We start from the raw sequence: 19,554 nt of genomic DNA on the forward strand, positions 1-19,554 counted from the left end.
TGGCAGACGCTTTTCTAAGTGTTTATGCTTCAAAATAAAACACTGAAGTGAAATCTTCCTTTGAAAGGTTAATCTTGACTGAAAAATTAGTATTTGGTTTCACCTTCATGTTTGATACAGAAATGAAGGCAGATGGTGATGTTGACAACAGTAAATGTCACCCTGCTTCCTTTGGCACTTGGCAGAGCAGCTGTTGAAATGTCAGTATGTTCCTGCTCAAATGAACAGAAATACTTATCACAGTAGCGGATTCATTTAACCTTGATTTAGCGAGGAAATGGTCTGGGGTTGGACTTTGAATATAGTCAAAGAGCTTGTACGTGGAAACTTTGTGCTTTGAAGTGTCGACTTTGAAAGACAAAAGCTCGACACAGGAAACATTTCTGATTTTTCATTTGGCAAAAAGTTTCAGCAGAAGTTAAAGACAAATGTGAAAAAACTAAAAATTCCAGTTCTACAAACAATGCATTCGCAAAATGTTTTGTTTCTTCGCTAAACTGACGTCTTTCTACATGAAGTCAAATCAGAGCACAGATGCACAAGACAAAGCCCTCCACCAACAGCCCTTTTATTGTCTAAAGCAGCGCAGTCCTCAGGTTATAGGCCAGCTATTCACCGCACAGGAAGTTATTTTAAGTTGCTGCAGTGGGCTGCTTAACTCTGACAGCCTCAGTTGAAGCAACAGAAGTGTTTCTGTGTATTTACAGGAGGGAAGAAAAACTGCAGACGCTTTTTTTCTGTAACCAAAACACAAACCAAGCAGGCAGAAATTGCCGGACACCCACTGATGCTGGCGCACTCGCTGTGCACGTCTTCGGAAAAGGTAGGTAACTTTTAAATAGCTTCCTACTTTCAAATTCTGCCTTTGTTAGTGTATAAAAGCTACGGCAGACCGGAGAGGCAGAAAGGTTTTTCTGTAAAGTAAAATGAAAGCTCTGGTTTTCAGCAAAAAAAATGAGAATCTCACTTCAATTATAATTCAAAAACAAGCCTCTAGTTGCTTGCAATTGCAATGACGTTTTATTTTATATGGAGGTGGTGTTGGTAAATTGAATTGCATCTCATGCTACAATAAATACAATCTACATAATAGTTAACCTTCCTGTTGTCCTCGGGTCTTTCGCGACCCAAAATGGTTTTGCAAATTAGTCACGAAAGACCCGAGGACAACAGGAAGGTTTTAAAGCACAACAATAATTAGTTTCCTTAGAAACATTCACATAATTCACGTACATTTTAAAATAAAAATTGTAAAAACTTTTTGTTGAGCAGTTTTTTTTTTTAAAAGATGCTTAAATTGGGGCCTTGATACATAAACATGTATGTCAACACCAATACCGATTATAATCAACAATAGTGAATGACATTTTATGACAATCCTAATATCGACAGTGTATCCTGGTCTGAGCCTGCTGATAGTGTTTCTCTGAGCCCTCTCTCGCTCTCTGCCGCTGATGCTTTCTTGACGGCCGTAGCGAAGCCAGGTCACAAATCCCGAAGTCGTCTGGTGGTTTGAGTTGCCACAAATCCTCTGCACCCAATTTCCATGGGGCAGAAGTTTATTTTCCGGACTAACTGCTCAACCTCAGATGCCAGCTCCATGTATCTAATCTCCTTCCCCTTCATACATCTCATCCCACCCCTCTTCCCATGGCCCAGTAAACTCTGCAAAGTAGTCAGAGAGCCCCACTGAGAGTTAGACCACAGTGACAAATCCAAAACTGAGTTTGACTCCCCCACCCCCGCCTGTGTGCTGCTAGTTGGTAGCCTGTGATGTCTGCTGGCATGTTCACAATCCCTGGGCCTTGCTAAAATGTCCTTCTATTTTGGGTTAGGTTTTCCTTCCTGCTTCCTGTTTTCTTCTCCTTCACAGCCAAATGGATTTAAAGATCAAAACCTGTCAATCACAGTGTGGTGGATTAGTCCTGACTCTGTTTCTTCCTTTCTTCATGCCTCGCTCCCTGGAAATATGATTTTAAAATTGATGCACGGTGTTGTTGTTTTTTTAAAAAGCTCAAAAGACGATGATTTGTGGTGAAGACCCGTGTCTCTGTGTCAGTGCAGCAACACAACTCATGTGAAAGTCAAAGTGTAGCGGCCATTTTTTAGCCCTTCAGTTGCTTCGTTGTTGCACTTAATTTCTGTCCATTTGATCTGGAGCGTCTAACACGGCAGCACTTACTAACTTACTGAATGTGACCAAACAAATCTGAACAATGTCAGTACTGTCTTTCTCATATTCCTCACATTGTGGAGTACCTAAAGTCTGACACTTTCTCTGCACTCTGACACCCAACCTTCACCTCCCTCTTTTATTAAAAAAACCACTAAAAGCTTGGGAACATTTTATTCATCGGACCCTTCTATAGTGATTCAATAAGAATATGCCCCTATCGATGACAGCAAATTCAACAAAACACCTTTTAGCTTTGTGTACACTCGTATTACAAAGTACGGAACTGTTGTCTCTGTGGTCTTGGTATCTTAAAATGGTTGATGCCGCTCAATCGCAAAGCTCTATGCTTTTAAAAGATGCACAGTACAGATCGTTAAATTTGAGCCATGAAGTGGCCGGTCCCATTCACTCTGCCTGTATTCAGGTTAGTGTTTAAGGGTCAGAGGATCCCCATGTTAAAAGTTTTCTCATTTCATAGCTAAATTTTGGTGTTGTCATGATCTGCAGGTGTTGTCACTTTAATTTTCTGAATATTTTGGGATGAATTTGTAATTTCCCTCGAGGTCAACCGTCAACTGACTGAACTTAAGATAAGTATTGTAAAAACAATGGCGGTAACCAGCACCACTCCCTTCACTAACAAAGATGGTATTTTAGATCAATATTTTGATATTGCTGATGTTCTTTACAGTACGTTGGTCGTGCTTAACCAACCAAGTGCCACATTTAAACACAGTGTTGATCATTCTGTCTTTAACCAAAATTCTGTGTTATGTTTCCTTACAGTCACGTAATTGTCCAGCGCAGCATTGTTTCTTATATATATTATTATTATTATTATTATTATTATTATTATTATGCTGATGACGCTGGATTGCACCTCTCAGAAATTCAAAAGAAGTTTAATTAACTATTATTCCAATTATAACTCCTACTGTTACAATTTTTGCACAAGTGTCTTCTTTGACCCTTTAGGAATCTGATGGGTTGTGTTGTGAGGCACGACAATATCGAACAGCATAAATCTTAAATATTACATGATTGCCCGGATCAGCTACAACTGTACACGACATTTTCGTTCCTCAGAACGAGACCAGTATCCATTTTTATTGACATTAGATGGCCTGGCTGAACATTGATATAAGCATGAATATTCTAGTGAACCATTTCTTATATCTTCAGTGATGTTCGTCATTACGAGCATTGTGCAACTGATTTTAGAATTATATTCCTTTTTTATTAAAAAAAAAATATAATATATATTTTGTAAGTATAGTGTTCATCTAAAGTTAGATTTAATCAAGAAGCAGTTCTTTTTAATATGAACATGTAAATATAATTGCATTAGAAAGACAACGTGTTCCTGGAGGAAAATAAAATAATAAACCTTTCAATATAAAAAAAAAAAAAAAGTTTCACACTAAATTCATGTTGTAAATATGAAATGTTACAAATATAATTCAGACCGCCAACAAAAACTGAGTGAAACCTGAAAACAGCAGGAGGCCACCAACAGCTCTGTTGTGGTTTATATAAAGACCTCGTTCTTCTGCGTGTGTTGGCTGCTGAGGAAGAAAAGTCCAAGGACAAACTGGGTTGGAAGGCCACATTCTTCAGCAGAACACCCAACTAATGATGGTTTTTCATTTTTGTTTTCGCCCCCTCGTTAGCTGCAGAGAGAGGGAACAGCCATGAGTCTGCTGTTATAATGGTGAGTTATGGCGCTCGCGTCCGCAGCGTTTCCCCGCTGGTTCCACATGAACGTTCCCAGGGGGAACTTTGTGAGCCTGCAGCCCCCTGTGTAATTACCTTTTAGCACAGAAATGAGCAAAGAGGGAGATTCTGCTCTGTCATTGTTAGTGCGGAGTAAAAACAACAGAGCAGGCGATGATTCTTGTCTGTATTTTCACTGGAATTTACAAAAGTTGTTTTTGTTGCATTAATATTCATTTTGTAGTTAAATTATGAAATATTTATTTAGTCTAATGAATGTATACAGTAATCTTCTCTAAAATTCATAGAGGCTGATTAGATTAATATGCATTATGTCATTTGAGGGAGAGTTATAGTCACTGTCACCGACCTGTGTTCAGATTGTAAGACATTACTTCAGTTCAATACATCTCTATTATAGGTCTATGACGTAAGGCTGTAAAAGCTGTAGTTGTTTTTCATTCCACATAAATGTCTTATTTTGGTTATGAATAAAACATGCATATTTCTCTGTAGAAAACTCACACTCTTAATCTTTGTATACTGTGTTTACTTTGTGCTTTGTGGAAACTGGCTGTTATCTTCAGATGCTTTTTACGATGTACTTCTTCAAACGTCTTCAGCTGACGACGCTTCTCAGAAATGCAGCAAAGAACAATAACACGCAGTTTTAAGTGTTTTCTTGGATGCTTTTTTATTAGCTAAAATAGCCCTCTGTTGGTTTACGTCCATTTTCCTGTATGTCAGAATTTCCATCTAAAATGCAGTGACGCAAGTGTGACTAGAGGCTGTAGTGGGTTCATTGAAAGTTCTATACCAGTGTTTATCATCCACACGTACCTGTAAGATATATGAATGAACCGCTTCGATCGTTATAGGCATGTGCAGACTGCAGGTGTTGGTCCCAGGGAGGGATCAGATACAGCAGATCTTTTCAAATCAATACAACAGTCAGCTCCGGCTGAACTCTGTTTGGATTAAAATCAGAATCAGAATCAGCTTTATTGGCCAGTTATGTTTATACATACCAGGAATTTGATTCCCATTGTCCTTGCTCTCAACGTACACACGCAGAAACAGATATAGATAGACCTACATATATACAGTTTAAGGCGTATGTACAGCCAAAAATGGTGCAATTGTGCAAAATGTTGTGTTAAAGTTAATTAAACTCTATCAATGACTTCATAAAGAAATTCTGTAGAAATTCAACATCATAAAAAAAAAAAAAAGGAACCAAAGTACAAAAACATGTCACAGAACTGAACTGAAACTCAAAATTGTTGTTTTTGTTAGATGGACGTAATTATGTTTTTAGCCTATTTTGCCTCGTTAAATCAGATATCATAATAATTGCCGTGCTGTCTAAATCTCAATGAGACCGCGTTATCATTGCTCAGTTTGTTGAGGCACTCTCATCTAATTGTCCTTTCCAAAAAAAACCCAATTTTTTTCCACACAATCTCCTCAGAACAATAAATGTGCTGCAGCTACATAAAATGGCATTTCCTTCCTGTGGTGAAATAGTCATGTTGAGTGTTACATACATGCCAAATGGTGACACTGCACCCGCTGAACACAAACATCCATTTCCTCCAGGAGGTGGGGTGGAAGTCAGTGCGGACTCTCCTCCTCATTACAGACAAACCAGTTGTGATGTGGAGCAAACAGCTTTTAAATTGAATGAGACACACTGGTGTGATTGGGCGTGATTAATGCACCCACTGATAATGTATTCATCCTGATCTCACCCCCCCCCCTTTTTTTTTTTTTTTCACAGCTTCGCCAAAGGTGCACATAACGGTCCCAATGCACTTTGCGTCATATGCCATCAATTCAGAAATAGACAAAGCTTGTGATTTAACAGCGTGTCACGCACTGTCACTTTTTTCTCTGACTGTAAATGTGTGGGTCTGTAAAGAGAGACGCTTTAAAAAGGAAAACTCTAGGAGACGAGCAGCGGGTTATGTTGCAACACCTCCAAATAACTTCCTTTTGCTTATCAGCGTGGTATACGTACAGAATCTTAAAACCATCTACTCAGAATGTATTCTGTATATATCGGCTGATGTAAAGAAGCAAAAATTAAAAAAAAAATGCTGACCCTACGGATTTCCTTGTTTTTGTACACTGAGCGTGTTCATGTATTACAAAGCTGCAATTTTCTCTTCGCAGAATCGCAGCACGGCCGACAGGAAAAGAGCTCGACAATGTGGTAACTATAACAATGTGACGGAGCCCGAGTACGACGTGGTGGACGACCACGTGGAAGTGTTCAACGTGCGCATACTTCCTGCGAAGCCCATAGATGATGAGAGAGCGTACGCAGGTAGAGAAGGAAACCATGACACACTTACCACTTGCTCATCTTCGTTTTTCACTTTTGTTTCACTTCCCGTTTGGGTTGTTTAGATTTTAGTATTAGAATCGAGTTTCAATGAAATTTGCGTTCTAGTTTTGGTTTCATGAGTTACTGTTGACTTTAAGTCTCACTTTAAAAAGGCACGTTATTTTGTATCCCAAAATCAAAACCTGTGAAACTAAACATTATTTTTATTGCACAAGTTAACCCGAGGCTCCATTTGCTTTATTATTATTTTAGTTTGTTTTAAACCCTCGGTGGGCCGAGACGTGAAGCGAGTAATTCTGTCCATCTGTAGGTAGTCAAGCTGACCTTTAATGAACATCAATCCACCTGTCTTTCACTTCTCCCCAAATATATGCAAATACAATACATCTATTTCATAAATATAGTGTCATATTCACATCCAAAACCATAGAAATAAACTATTAAGTCCCAAACTTGTACAAACTCTAAGTGCACTTTAGCTGACACAATGAGGCTGAGTATGTTTCACTTTCCTACACAGAAAAACTCCAGTGAATATAATTAGAATGAAGCTGAATGAAGTGCAAGAGAACTAAAAAAAATAAAAAATAGAAAAAAAACAACTCCACTGCAGACTGTGGTGAGAATGAAAGCAGCGTGGATGTGAGAGAGAGCTCACGCTGAGTGAGCATGATCTGCCAGTGGGTCTCCAGGGCCATCTGTTGGCTGAGTCAGACTGCGGGAGATTACAATTATCCAGGAGCCGAAGGGGAGGAGAGGAAAGCATGTAGTGTGAACAGACTCCCTTTACTCTCCTGCATGGATGTGGCCCACAGCCAGGGGCCTCACAGCTGCACGTCGACAACTTCATACTGAATGTGGCTTTTAAATTTGTTCACACTCTGAGTATTTTCCCTCTGTAATCAATACAGTCTGCCTCCGCAGTGCACTACTGGGACCGGCATCGACCGACTTAGGAGAATGATACAAACTCAAAGAGTGTTTCAAGTGTCAACTAACAGTGGAACTGAAACTTGTATCATTACTGATCAAAGTGTGGCCATCACAGTTTCTTTTTTGCTTTCAAGACAGGGATCTTATGCGGTCAACGTCTGCTCAGAGCCTTTCATCAGCCTCCACTGTAAGGTTTCTTTTGTTGCTCTTTAATGAATGTACTATTCCAGCTGAACTTCTCTGCGGTCTGTACTCTACACTTCGCTGTGCTCTTCACTCAATCAGGGTAACTCTGACATCCTTCCCAGATTACCACCCAGAAGAACCGCACACATGCCAGGTAAAGTTTCAAAACATGGCATGATTGGAAATGTGATGATTGTGGTGCAGACGTGTCAAAGTAATCGTGGGAGAAGCTCAAATCTAAGGGAATTATGTAACTTTCGGAAAATATATATATAAAATAAATAAGTTAAATACATAAGCGCACAGTTTCTGCAGAGGCCTTGCTATTGCAGACTGTGTTGGTCTGGTACAAGTAGCATATGGTGGCACATATGAGCTAAAATTAGCAAAGTTTAGACAGATATTACTGAGTCTTGTCACTGACTTTATGACTTTTCTCTTCTCGGCTATTGGCTGCTGCTCAGAAAAAGGTACATTGGGTCACTAAAGCAGTATAATTTAATACATACATATAGTTAACATTCAATTAAATGGCCGTGTGGAATATGAAAGAGTTACTAATAATACTGAAAACACTGAGAATCATCATCCATGTTGGCAGGGTTGTTTTTTTTTTTTTTTTTTTAGCACAGTGAATTGATTTTACTGCACAATTACTGCATTGTTCAAACCTTTGTTTTCAGGAAAATATCTATGATAAATCTCCTGTATTCTGCAGTTAAGTTCAAAACTATAGTGATAACTCTGTATCATGCAAAAAACATGTAATGCACCCTTCACATCACACTGTGAAAACCACTTGTGAAAAACCTATATTTTCGGTTTAAGAAAACAAATCCATGAATCCATGTAATCAGGGTTAGAAAAAGATTTCTTTAAGGATAAACCATGTTGTTTTCTCACAGACTTGAACTCCTGTCTCCAGGTTATAAGTCCTGTGTTTGAACCCGTCCAACCACCCCTGACCTACCTTTCTACTCAGACTTTAGTACTTTTGTGCTTTGTCAAATGACCTCGCACGACCTCCGTCACATGACCTCCCTCTTTGACCCCGGTCATGTGTGCGTGTACGTTTCTCACTGGGGCGAGGCAAAACACTGACACAGTATCCTCTGTAGTGAACCGATGGGTTTGTTGTGATGCCCGGCTGCTAGTAAACACAATCAACCAACTATTATCTGTAGACACGGATATTTGATTTTCTTCAATTGTTGCTTAAGATCAAAGAATAAATTAAAAAAACAAGTTGATATTGAATTCCGCGTTTGTCACGTGACCAGAAACACACCTCCGAACAACCTGAGTATTAAAGCTTATTGGTATATGCTGTCAGACCACAATGAAAAATACAAGATCTTTTACTGACGGGGGTTACAGCTACTGACCTCAATACATCGAAGCGTGTAACACTACAGTTGCTTATCTTCACACCAGATTAATGACTCTCTGTTGTAACTTTAAAAAAAAAAAGAAGCTCTAAACATCTTAAAATAATGTAAAACCTGCCAAGTAACCACTATCAGCCATGCATAAATATAGTAGAGTGCATTATTTCCTTTTAAATTGGATAAAAGCTGAATGTTTCCCGAAAGAATCGATCGCTTAAAACTGCCAGTCAGTGCTTACTTTTCACATCCGCCTTTTTTAGGGCCTGCTGTGAACAGAAACCTGAAGCCCAGCAGACGAAAGGCCAAACCAGGTAACAACATCTGAATAACTAAAAAAACAAAAAACAACAACAAAAAAAAAATTCTCTCTCAGGGTCACAAAAACATCTCAAATATTCACGTTTCATTTACAGAAAAGAAGTTCCCACCTGTGCAGCCAGGAGAGCCGGTAAACACCTGAGACATGTACAACAAGGCAAACTTATTTTGTGTCTATAAATCGTGTTGATTGAAACTCAGATCACTTTCCTCTCTTTCTTTCCTCACAGCACTCACACAGGTAATGTTTTTTCTCTCACTACTCTGGTTATTCTTTGTTGGGTTGAAACGGGTGATGGGTGGACTCACGGCTTTCGTCTGTGCTCCTCCAGGCATTCTCCATCCTCTTCGCCCTTCACCTTGGAGTTGGCTAATCACATGGCTGGAATGCTTCTCAATGAACCCTGCAGGAGAGAGTGAGTACAGTTTTACTGTCCCGGAAAGCAGGTAGAGAGAGTCACTTGTCCTAATAAGTCTTCAATGTTGCTTCAGAGAACTTGCATGACTGCACAGTACAGTTTGTACAGTGTGGCAGTGACACCATCTGCTGGTTGGAAAAATAATCACAGAAAAGGCTTTATTCACAAAGCATATTGACATGTTCATATGTTCTTTCTTTTTTTTAATTTCATTAGACAACAGTGGACAACAAAAAAAGTAAGAGGAGAACTATTTTAATAATAGCTTAGAAAATCTATTTAACTTATACGCAGTGTCTTAAAATCACGGTGACTCCTGTAACCCTGAAATAATAAATAGTAATGTTTTTCTGGAAATATATTATCAATCAGCCCTTTCAGAAGTGATATTATCATTATAATTTCACAAATTATATATTTTTCCACCTAATTCATCTTTTAACTTGCAGTAAAAACAAAAAAAAGTAATTTTTGTTTAATGTCTTTTAATGTTTCTAACAGGGAGAATTCAGTTACACAAAAGGTAAGGTCAAATAAAACTAAAGAGTTAATGAATATCCTATTTTGTAGAAAATCATCTTCTTATATGCGATTTTGTTGAATGTATTTTTAGGTGCACACAGTGCTGAAAGTGTTTCAGAGAACAGTCACAGACATTCTTTGGATTTGGAGACTCACATCCTAGAAAACAGGTGAGACTTATATTTCACGTATATGTCATGGTTGAAATGCACTTATTGTAAGTCGCTTTGGACAAAAGCGTCAGCTAAATGAAATGTAATGTAATATTTCTCAGGCTTTTCAGGACGTCACGTTACATCACGTCTGATTTAAATGCGCTTTTTCCTTCCTTTATTTAGAGCACAACTAAATCTTGGTAAGTATGTTAGAGAGCAATATTTTTTATTACAGTTAATGATTAAATAAATCAACATTACCGTGTATTTAAAGAAAGGGTGCCATCAAAACGTCATCACCATGAGTGGCCGCAGACTAAAGAAGACTTTGACCTGCACGACTTTGCTCCGATAGAAAAGCCTCAACAGGTAAACAAGCTGCTACATAATCAATTCAAATTCGTCATATGATGCAGAATAATATCTGCTCTTTCACCACATGATATTGAGTGGCTGTGAAAGTCATTGATCACTGAACTGTATGGCAGACCTACTGCGAGGAGGACTGGTACGTCGGAGCCTGCAGTCGAGCAGATGCCGAGCACGCCTTACACCTGGTGAACAAGGTACCTCAAAATGAATGAGAAATGTACCCGATGTACCTGAATATGGTCGAAGCTTAGTTTGATGTTATGAAAAACACACTCGCTCAATCTTCAAACAAAGACTGGAAACAGGGGGAAACAGTTAGCCTGGCTCTGTTCAAAACACACAAGTACACCAGCAAACGAGCAAGCTACAAAAACCAAACAACAGGTTGTGGTTTTACAGATTATTATGCGACTGTCTTAACCATGCCTTCTTCTTTTCATAATTCCTGAGTAGGATGGAGCGTTTTTGATACGAGACTGCTCCATCAACACCGGCAGTGAACCCTTGGTACTGGTTGTGTATCACGAGAAGAAAGTCTATAATGTAAAGATTCGGTACATCGAGAGCATGAGCAAGTTCGCCCTGGGAACAGGACAACGTTCGAACGACGTGAGTGGACGAGCGCCTAGGAGACAGTTTGACAAACGCCCTCTCCGGCATTACATTCACTGTAACTCACTTCCTTTCTGTTTCTCCTCAGTTGTTTGACTCTGTGGCAGACATCATCAAGTTCCACTCCATATTTCCAATAGTACTCATCAGTCTCAGAAATATGCCCGCAAACAAATATCCAGAAAACTGTGTGCTGACATGTCCAGTAACGAAAAGGGATGTTGACCAGCTGCTACAATAACAAAAGCAAAAGATAATCTGTTCAATCCCATCTGGTTCCTCACATCCTGCTGTGTATTATAATTTTTTTTTTTTATCATGTTAGGAAAAATTACTTTGCATACAATTGTGTTGATCAGAACCGAACATCATTTATAACTGCGATTAATAATTATTTGGATAATCCCATTAACCGTTATCAGTTGTTTTTATTTTTGTTACAAAGAGTTCAAAACCAAACCTTCATGATATATTTTTCTTGTACCAACAACTCCAATAAACAAAGATTATCTACATATAAAAACAGCAAACACATATGTCACAATAAAAGCAGAGTATTTGTCATTGTTTTCTTGGTATATAAATTCAACTATGATAAAATATTTTCTAACAAATAAACTACACATTGAGTACAAAAATACTTTGCAATTCTTATTTTGTCCATTTTTTTTTTTTTTTTTTGATCAAGCTGAATGTTTTCATGGTTTTCAGACATATTTTATTCCATTAGAACCGGGAAGCATGCAAACAAAGTGGGATGTAGGCGGCTAAATCAACATGATAAAATAGTCAGCATGATTATTATTTGTTTGTTTTGCACCTGCTGGGGGTCCAGCAGCTGCCCTGCAGTGTCCTTCAGGTGGGCCAACACCAGTCTTTCAAAAGACTTCATGGCTACAGACGTCAGGGTGACGGGTCTGTGGTCATTTAGTCCTGTGATGGAGGTGTTTTTTTTACCGTTTGTTGTTGTTGTTGTTGTTGTTGCATCGGCGCACACACACACACACACATGCCCTCACAAAAACTGATGCACGATGTCACAGCGTCAGCGAGAGCGTGCAGGTCTGCGGCTGCAGCCTCAAAAAAACGCTCCGGTCAGTGCAGTTAAAGCAGCCTGCAGCTCCAGCTTCGACTCGTCGGTCCATCTCCTCACCGTCTTGACCACAGGCTCGGAGGATTTTAATTTCTGCCTGTAAGTCGGGACGAGATGCCACCAGGCGGTGATCGGAGAGTCCCGGGGGGGGGGGGGGGGGGGGGGGGGAACGGGGCGAAATGCGTCCTGCGTACCCGTACAAGCAGTGGTGTTATTGTCTCTGGAGGGACACGTAACGCAGCTGTCTGTATTTGGGAAGTTTGTGGCTGAGGTTTTTGCTTTTGTTAAAATAAAAAAAAATCCCCACCTCCCCAAGAACAATGAGCAGGGAGTCCGGGTGGGGTTTCTCCACGTTGTTCATCTGGTCAGCCGGGTGTTGGAGGCCTTCCGGTGGGATGTAAAACACCGACCGGAATGAACGAGGACGGTTTGCAGTTTATGAACAGGGTCTCTTTAAGTTTGAGGACTGCATGATTTCTGTAACATGTGATTTAAGATCTAATTATTAAAATGGAAATAACTAGATACCTAAAAAAAAAAAAAAATGTACACGTAGCGCTGTAAGTAGGTGTACTTGTGTTTCAGCACGGCGTGTACAATTTTAACAACCACCAGCCAGACTGAAGCAGGATTGTTTTTCTTGACCGTTAAATGAATCTAAATGAAAAGTCTATTTAGGTCAGTTCATTTTCAGCCTCATCTAACAGTCTAATTAACCCCGGTGTGCGTAAACACTCGAGCCTGACCGTCGTTGTAATCTACCGTGACTAATTTCTTCTCAAGATGTTTCGGACATGTTATTCGCTGAAGTCCATTGAGCTGCTGTGGTTTACAGGAACCTGCTTTGTTGATGAATAGCTGGCGGTACAAACATAATTAACATTATCGGGAACACCTGCGCTGTTTGTTTCAGAACAAATCAAAATGGCCGCTGTAAAGACAAAAAAAAAAAAATATAACCTTAAGAAAGGTTTTGTGTTGATCAAGAAAACGTCATGTCATGACCTCTGCTGAACAAAGAGGAGTAGACCATCAAAGTTGAACATATTTACGTTGTTTTTAATAGAAAAAAGAGGAGTTACACAAATGTTGTTATAAAAGCATGGATCACAATGATAATGAACACTGCAAATGGAATTAAACCATAAAACACTTTGACTAATTCTCACGCGGATGAGAAGGGAGTTTCTTGGCAAAGGAAAGCATTCGGAAACAACTTGAAAAGAATGACATGTAACAAAGGCTTCACAGCAGCTTTAGACACTGCAGTGTAACGAGAGTAAAACTGCATCGGGTTGATGCAGAAGACGCCTTTCTCTACCGAGTACGAACACCAGTTATCACATTTTATATTTATAGGTATATACACAGTAAAATCTGAACGTGACTAAGACGTATGTACACAATATAAGCTGGAGGCAACCGACACCTACAAACGTATAGGTCTTGGCGTCCTCGCACGTGATGGTTATATTATAAACAAGAACACACAGGTGTCGTAATGCTGTCGTAAGATGAGAAACAGATCTGCAAAATATCGGGACAGGGGTTTGGTTGATGCTTATGAAAAATATACAACAGGTTTTAGGTGCTCAAAGGATCTCCACAGGCATTGAGCATCTTCACGGAAGGAAAATGCAAAAACAAAAAAAACACAAAAAAAAAACAGCACATGGCTTTTTTTCTTTTCTATTACAGTAATAAACCAGTCTGGGTTGCTTTTATCTGTCTCAAAGTTATTTGAAGAGAAAATAAAAACCGCCTCAGGGAGTGAGGTCCGACAGGATTTTTCAAAATAGCTCATTTCTAGGGCTGTAAAGTAAAATAAGTTAAACACTTGTCAAAACAATTGTACAATAATTGACACGAGACTGTATAATAAAATTAAAAAAAAATACACAATTGTTGTTTCAGACTTGTGTTCTTGCTGCCTTCTGTTTGAGTTAGAATAGAAAGAAACCTTCATTAAGCCCTCCTTTTAATGCATCTCCGTGTCTGGACTAGTAGGAAGAGGACGGTGTCGCACTCGTGACATTTTAGTTGACTATTACATGTCATGCAAATAATTGTGATTCAGGATTTTTCTTTTTCTGATCCATTTTATAATCACCAATATAGTAAAAGCCTGATCACATTTTAGAACCTTAAACATTGGGAAATGATAGTTGCACTCAGCTTTTTCTTTTTTTTTTTTTTTTTTACAGATTAATGGAAGCGATATTAACAATCGCGTCATATGACTGCGGTCGGCTCAAATAGCTGCAATCGGGGGATTATGCAACAATCGTGAGAGGTCTAGGAATAGTCCAAATTTGAGCCTTTTAACGCCGGCCTCGCAGAAACCACGAGCGACGAAGTCCCAAACGTTTTAAGTTTATCGCCGATATCGGCCAGCGGAGCGGTAAACCCGGACGCGCGTCCCACGGTTCCCAAGTTTGAAGCACAACGGGGACATTTTCACTTCACGCGGCAGATGACGCACGGCTGCCAAACGTTTCTCAAAACGATCGGCGCGCGGGCCGGGCGCATGCCCGAGTTCCATTATTTACACCTCGCAGCAGCTTTTTCCCCCCATCGGTCCGTTTCGTTTGATGAACTTAACGGGTGACTCGCGGCCCCTCTGAAACGTACGCCGCGGTCCTGAAACATTTCCCCCAAATACGAGAGTTTGCGAAGAGCGGCCGGGCGCTCCGCTGGAAACTTTCCCCGCCGCGCAGGCCTGCGAGCCGCGATCTCCGAGAGGCCCGCGGTTTCTCCGGCCGTGTCCGGAGGAGCTTTAGAAATGAAGACAAATCTTCAGGACGGCTGCGCCAGTTTACTATTCAATTCAGTTCCGTTAACATAGCGTCAAATCAACACACACGACACAATCTCGGCGCGCCACGCAAATTAAGACTTTACAATATTGGGAGACGAACCCGAAAAGTCATCGTTTCCCACGTTGAGCTTCATCGGTGTTGAAATGTTGACTTTTCAGATGTCTTTACGCGACGAGACGTCTGTCGTCACGGAAATGGGGACGATCTCAAATGCGCAAAAAAATAGTTTACCGTCGGCGACGGCCGGATCTGTTCTGTCGGTGCGAATGTTACAAACAGAAACGGGTTGTTGTTGTTGTTGTTTTTTTTGAGTTAAATATTGCACGTGTGGTTTGACTTGTACCCATCATTTATCTGCGTACTGCCTCCGCTGCAGATTGCGGCACTGAGGTTCCAGATGCACCGTGACATATTAGTGATGCAAACAAAACAAAAAAATAAATAAGTTTTTCAAAGGCATGCATTAATTTGACAGATCTACTGGTTTCTCAAACTTCTGAGACAGTACTTAGCATCTGTGTATTTCCGACTGTAATCTACAGCGGCAGACAGTCCGTGGTTTAAAGCAATCAAACTGCATTGCACTCAAATATTACATATATTACATATAAGACAATGTTCAGTGATACTCAGATGTCCATGTTTTTTTTTGTTTTTTTTTTAAATTCTTATCCTCACATAAAGAAAATAATTACCTTGATTTTTTTTTTTTTTTCCAGGCAACGTTAACATCTCTTCATTGTAATACTAGTTATTTTCCTCCTGCAATGTACGACGTCTGCCCATTGATGCATTGTCCGATACGTTCATGGGAAGACTCCGACGGTGCACCCCATCACCTCGTACTTTTGCCCCATCACTTTGCTCAGCCTCATTTTTAAGATTTGGCACTTTGGAACCACCCCGGGAGCTCCCGTGTCCGCGACGGCGTCCGCTCTCGTCGCCTGCGCAGACGTCCGGGGCTTTGGGTGATTGAGGACCACCACCGGCTGGTTCGGACCCGGTCGTTTCACCGGCTGGTCCACCTTCAGCGGCATCGGGTAAATAACTGTACAATCGCTTAGACTCTCCACGGGTACCTGAGCCTTGTACTTGGATATTCGAAGCTTCAATCCCTTCTTGTTTTTTTTCCACACTCCCACTTGCACCCTTTTCAGAGACACGGTCAGGAACTTCGAGGAGACGTCCGGGTCATTTATGGCCGCGCGCTGCAGAGCGTCGGCAGTCGCCTCGACGCGTGAGCCGACTTTAAATTCCTCGTCCGTTGAAGACTTTGGGGCAGGAATGCGTTTGCATTTCGCGCCGTCTGTTGGAGCGGAGCCATTTTTTTCCTCCTTGACGTGGACGTGGTTGTGGGTCGGTGCAGGAGGGTGCTGAATACTCTTATCCTGACCTTCCAGTTTCACAGACTCGCTCGTCTGCTCCGTCAACAACGCGTCACGGGTGAAGGCTCCATTCTTTGAGGCCGCCTGCGCGCGGTCCCCCGGTGTCGAAACCTTCTTTCGTTCCTCCGCGCTGTCCTTCATCGCGAACTGATCCGGGGTTGTACTGCCGCAACTGTTCTCCATCACTATGCCTCGCAGAGCCATGACCAGCGGCTGGATGGGACCCTGGACGTCCTCCGGCTGTTGACTCAATGAAAACACAGACGAGATGACGGGGAAGCTCTGCGGTTCTGACGCGTGTCCTTCTCTTGTCGTCTCGTTGGATCGGACTTCCTGGCTCCAAGTCGAGATCTTTGAATTGCTGTGATGAGAAAGGACGGGCGTTTTGATTGATAAGGGCTTGTTTAGAGTCCTGGGCAGTGGAAAAGATTGATTTGCAACATTGTCCTTGCCGACTGAAATTGCCGGAGGTCTCACTTGGGCAGCTGCGGGAACGCTCGAAGAGGGAGGAGCTGATTTTAAACTTTGCTGGCTCAGGGGCGCCGGCTCTTTAATCGTTTTTGTAGTAGTGTTGTTGTTCTTGAGGGAGATGGCTCCAGGTTCCAGCTTCACAGCCATCGGGACATCTCGAGGGAGGTTTTTTGTGTCGCTCGCCCTCCTGGGTGGGATACCCTTGTAGGGCTCTGGGTTTGAACTCTTCCTCTCATCCACCGCTTTATGACAAACCCTTGTTGCCATGCTGTCTGGATGCAGGGCGGCGCTCAACCTGCTGGTAGCCCTGTTGGAGATAACGGTGGAAGGAGCCGCGTTATGGCTCGCAGGCGCCGTTTGTGTCGCTCTGATCCCACCGCTTCCTTCTCTCACATGATGCAGGATGCTTTTGGCGACCTTGTTCTGGACGACGGTGTGGGAATCCAAGTTGATTATTTCTTGTGACGCTCTTTTAAAGCCGCTCTGTTCTTTGCGAACTTGATTTGGAAGGTGGTTGGACACGCTGACCGGCGCCGCCGCGGGGCGCTCCGCGGTCGCGGCTTTCGCTTCGCACTGTTTGCTGTTAACCGTGCACATGCCCATACTCATAGGCCTCGCCGTGTTCGGATGATTTAACGCGGACGACAGTGGCTTCCCCAGGGCGGAGTTTTGAGGGACCGCCGTCCTCGCGTCCTTTATCACGGACTCGTTTTCTTGCTGAGAGACGAGCCTCAGCTTCAGCTCCTTCGACCCGTTGACAGTTTTCACCTCGACAAGTTCCACCAAGCAGCCGGCGGGGATCGTTACTTCCTCTGGCAGAGAAACCGTGAGAGCCCTGTTGTGCTGAATGAGTCCATTCAAAGGGGACAAACATTCCACAGTGCCGTTGGTGCTGTAGTACCCGTTCGTGTCCGGCGTCTTCCCTCTCTGCTCGTCTTTTCCGAGTCTGACGGCGGGTGCGCTCGGGGCGGGCACCGTCACCCGAACGAGCGGCCGGAGGGGCGACGGATCCGCGGCGGGGACGCTCGCCAAGGCACTGGAAACGGCGCCCTGTGGACTCTTTGTCACGCCGGGCTTGGAAGGTTCTTGACTGATGCTTTTACTGTGCAAACGGTCAATGTGCTTCACAAGGCACAGCCTCCTCATGTAGCCCCGTCCGCAGTGGGGACATTTGAACGGGTAGTTTGAAGTGTGCTGCTTCAGGTGCGCGTTCAACTCCGCCTCGCTGAAGGAGACCGCGTTGCAGTAAAAACAGTAAAACCTCGTCCCCATGTGCTCGATCATGTGCTTCTTGAACAGGGCAGCGTCTTTCGAAGCAAATCCACATTTCTCGCAGTACATCACTTTTGAGGGGCTTAAAACGCAATCCAGTCCCAAGTTCGGACGTCCGCCGCTCACGGGCGACGGCATGCTTTGGTAGCTGACGGGCTTCATGGTCAGTGGCGAGGTCTGCCGCTCATCTGGCAGCTTGGTGTCACAGATTCAACTACACCGGGAAGTCCACGTCCATCGTCCCCTGATGTCCAGGGTTTTTGTTTCCCCCCCCCCTCCCTCCACCTCAAGGAGACAAGAGACCAACCGTGAGCTGACAACAAAGGCACTTCCCTTCTGTAAAAAGGCAGATGAGAGGGGGAAAAAAAAAAAAAATTGAGTTAAGTCAGTGATTGAACCCTTCAGGGCACAATGCTGGCTTTTTTTTGAAGAAGAAGAGGCCCATAAAGCCCTTCCCCCTCAAGCTCATGCACCTCTTCCACTCTTGCAGCTATTTATTATCCAGTTCACGGATTGAACGCATGACACAATTAACCATCCGGTGACTCGATTTAAACGCGATCGTCTATTATTTGTCCTTTTTTCCCCCCAGTCCTGTCCCGAGCTGTCCTGTCTTCCTTTCAACGTCAGGGGGAAAAGGCCGTTACTAACCACAACAGGGGGTGGGGGTGGTGGGGGGGTCGCGGAGACGACGGCCCGTATTTAACTGTTTACGTTTCCCCAAATTCCTCCCACGTACCTGGCCGCGGCGTTGGGAAACAGCGGGGTTTTTTGGGGGTCTTTTGTGTGTATTTTCAAGTCAATAAATAAAAAAGAAAATCCCTTCCTTGGACGTGATACTACTAACACTTCCACTAGCGGAGCCGTCGTTAGCCAGTTATAGCTAGCAGAAAAAAACAATTCCGGAAAATAGCAGCTCTTCTTTTCAAAATAATAGTAAGGACAAACAAGTCAAGCCACTCCGCCTCGTTTAACCGTCTTACCTTTTGACGATATACCCTTATACGCCGTTTGTGGTTTCTTTTACGCTTATTATACGTCACGAAACGATGTCGTCGTGCGTGTTCTCGCGCGAGCGAAGTTTTATTTTGAAAAATTCCGACCGGAAGTTCTGCTTCATATCATATTTTTCTTGACGTTTGACGGGACCGTGCAGCGGAGTCCGTGCAATTCTCCAACACGCACAACTCAAACCTCCTACATTTCCTGGGATGACCTGCGTTATAATCTAAATCGGCTACAAAAACAGCGTAATGCTTTCGGGCACCGCCGATTTTTTTTTATTTTTTTTCCACGCCTTCAAAATGTTGACAACTTCCACCACGACAACATTAAATCTAAACGTGTCCGGACAGTTTTCGATTTGAGCC

At 42.3% G+C, this 19,554-nt stretch overlaps 2 protein-coding genes across 2 annotated transcripts; one reads left to right on the forward strand and one right to left on the reverse strand.

Moving 5' to 3' along the window:
- Positions 1 to 706: 706 nt before the first annotated feature.
- On the forward strand, positions 707 to 11,771 carry LOC138211590 (cytokine-dependent hematopoietic cell linker-like). Its single transcript, XM_069171550.1, has 17 exons — positions 707 to 823; positions 3,847 to 3,887; positions 6,065 to 6,218; positions 7,307 to 7,359; positions 7,458 to 7,512; positions 9,007 to 9,057; positions 9,160 to 9,203; positions 9,295 to 9,305; positions 9,397 to 9,480; positions 9,700 to 9,721; positions 9,985 to 10,006; positions 10,097 to 10,175; positions 10,344 to 10,360; positions 10,435 to 10,529; positions 10,649 to 10,726; positions 10,986 to 11,141; positions 11,233 to 11,771. Exons 2-17 carry the CDS (start codon positions 3,885 to 3,887, stop codon positions 11,383 to 11,385), a joined length of 1,077 nt encoding a protein of 358 aa, XP_069027651.1. The 5' UTR covers positions 707 to 823; positions 3,847 to 3,884; the 3' UTR covers positions 11,386 to 11,771.
- Positions 11,772 to 13,275: 1,504 nt separating this feature from the next.
- LOC138210957 (uncharacterized) lies at positions 13,276 to 19,353 on the reverse strand. Its single transcript, XM_069170407.1, has one exon. The coding sequence runs from the start codon at positions 18,344 to 18,346 to the stop codon at positions 15,863 to 15,865; it is 2,484 nt and encodes an 827-aa protein (XP_069026508.1). The 5' UTR covers positions 18,347 to 19,353; the 3' UTR covers positions 13,276 to 15,862.
- Positions 19,354 to 19,554: the final 201 nt, after the last annotated feature.

This window comes from Embiotoca jacksoni, unplaced genomic scaffold (genome assembly GCF_022577435.1).
Source record: "Embiotoca jacksoni isolate LCO1_2020_lvr unplaced genomic scaffold, fEmbJac1.0.p SCAF_5, whole genome shotgun sequence".
Taxonomy (NCBI): Eukaryota; Metazoa; Chordata; class Actinopteri; family Embiotocidae; genus Embiotoca; species Embiotoca jacksoni.

Bases quoted from the DNA above. Each gene is read 5' to 3' on its own strand.
- LOC138210957 (XM_069170407.1), bottom strand. From the start codon at position 18,346: ATGAAGCCCGTCAGCTACCAAAGCATGCCGTCGCCCGTGAGCGGCGGA.
- LOC138211590 (XM_069171550.1), top strand. The intron at 9,058-9,159 runs GTAACAACATCT...TTTCATTTACAG, and splicing joins CAGACGAAAGGCCAAACCAG to AAAAGAAGTTCCCACCTGTG. The intron at 11,142-11,232 runs GTGAGTGGACGA...GTTTCTCCTCAG, and splicing joins CAGGACAACGTTCGAACGAC to TTGTTTGACTCTGTGGCAGA.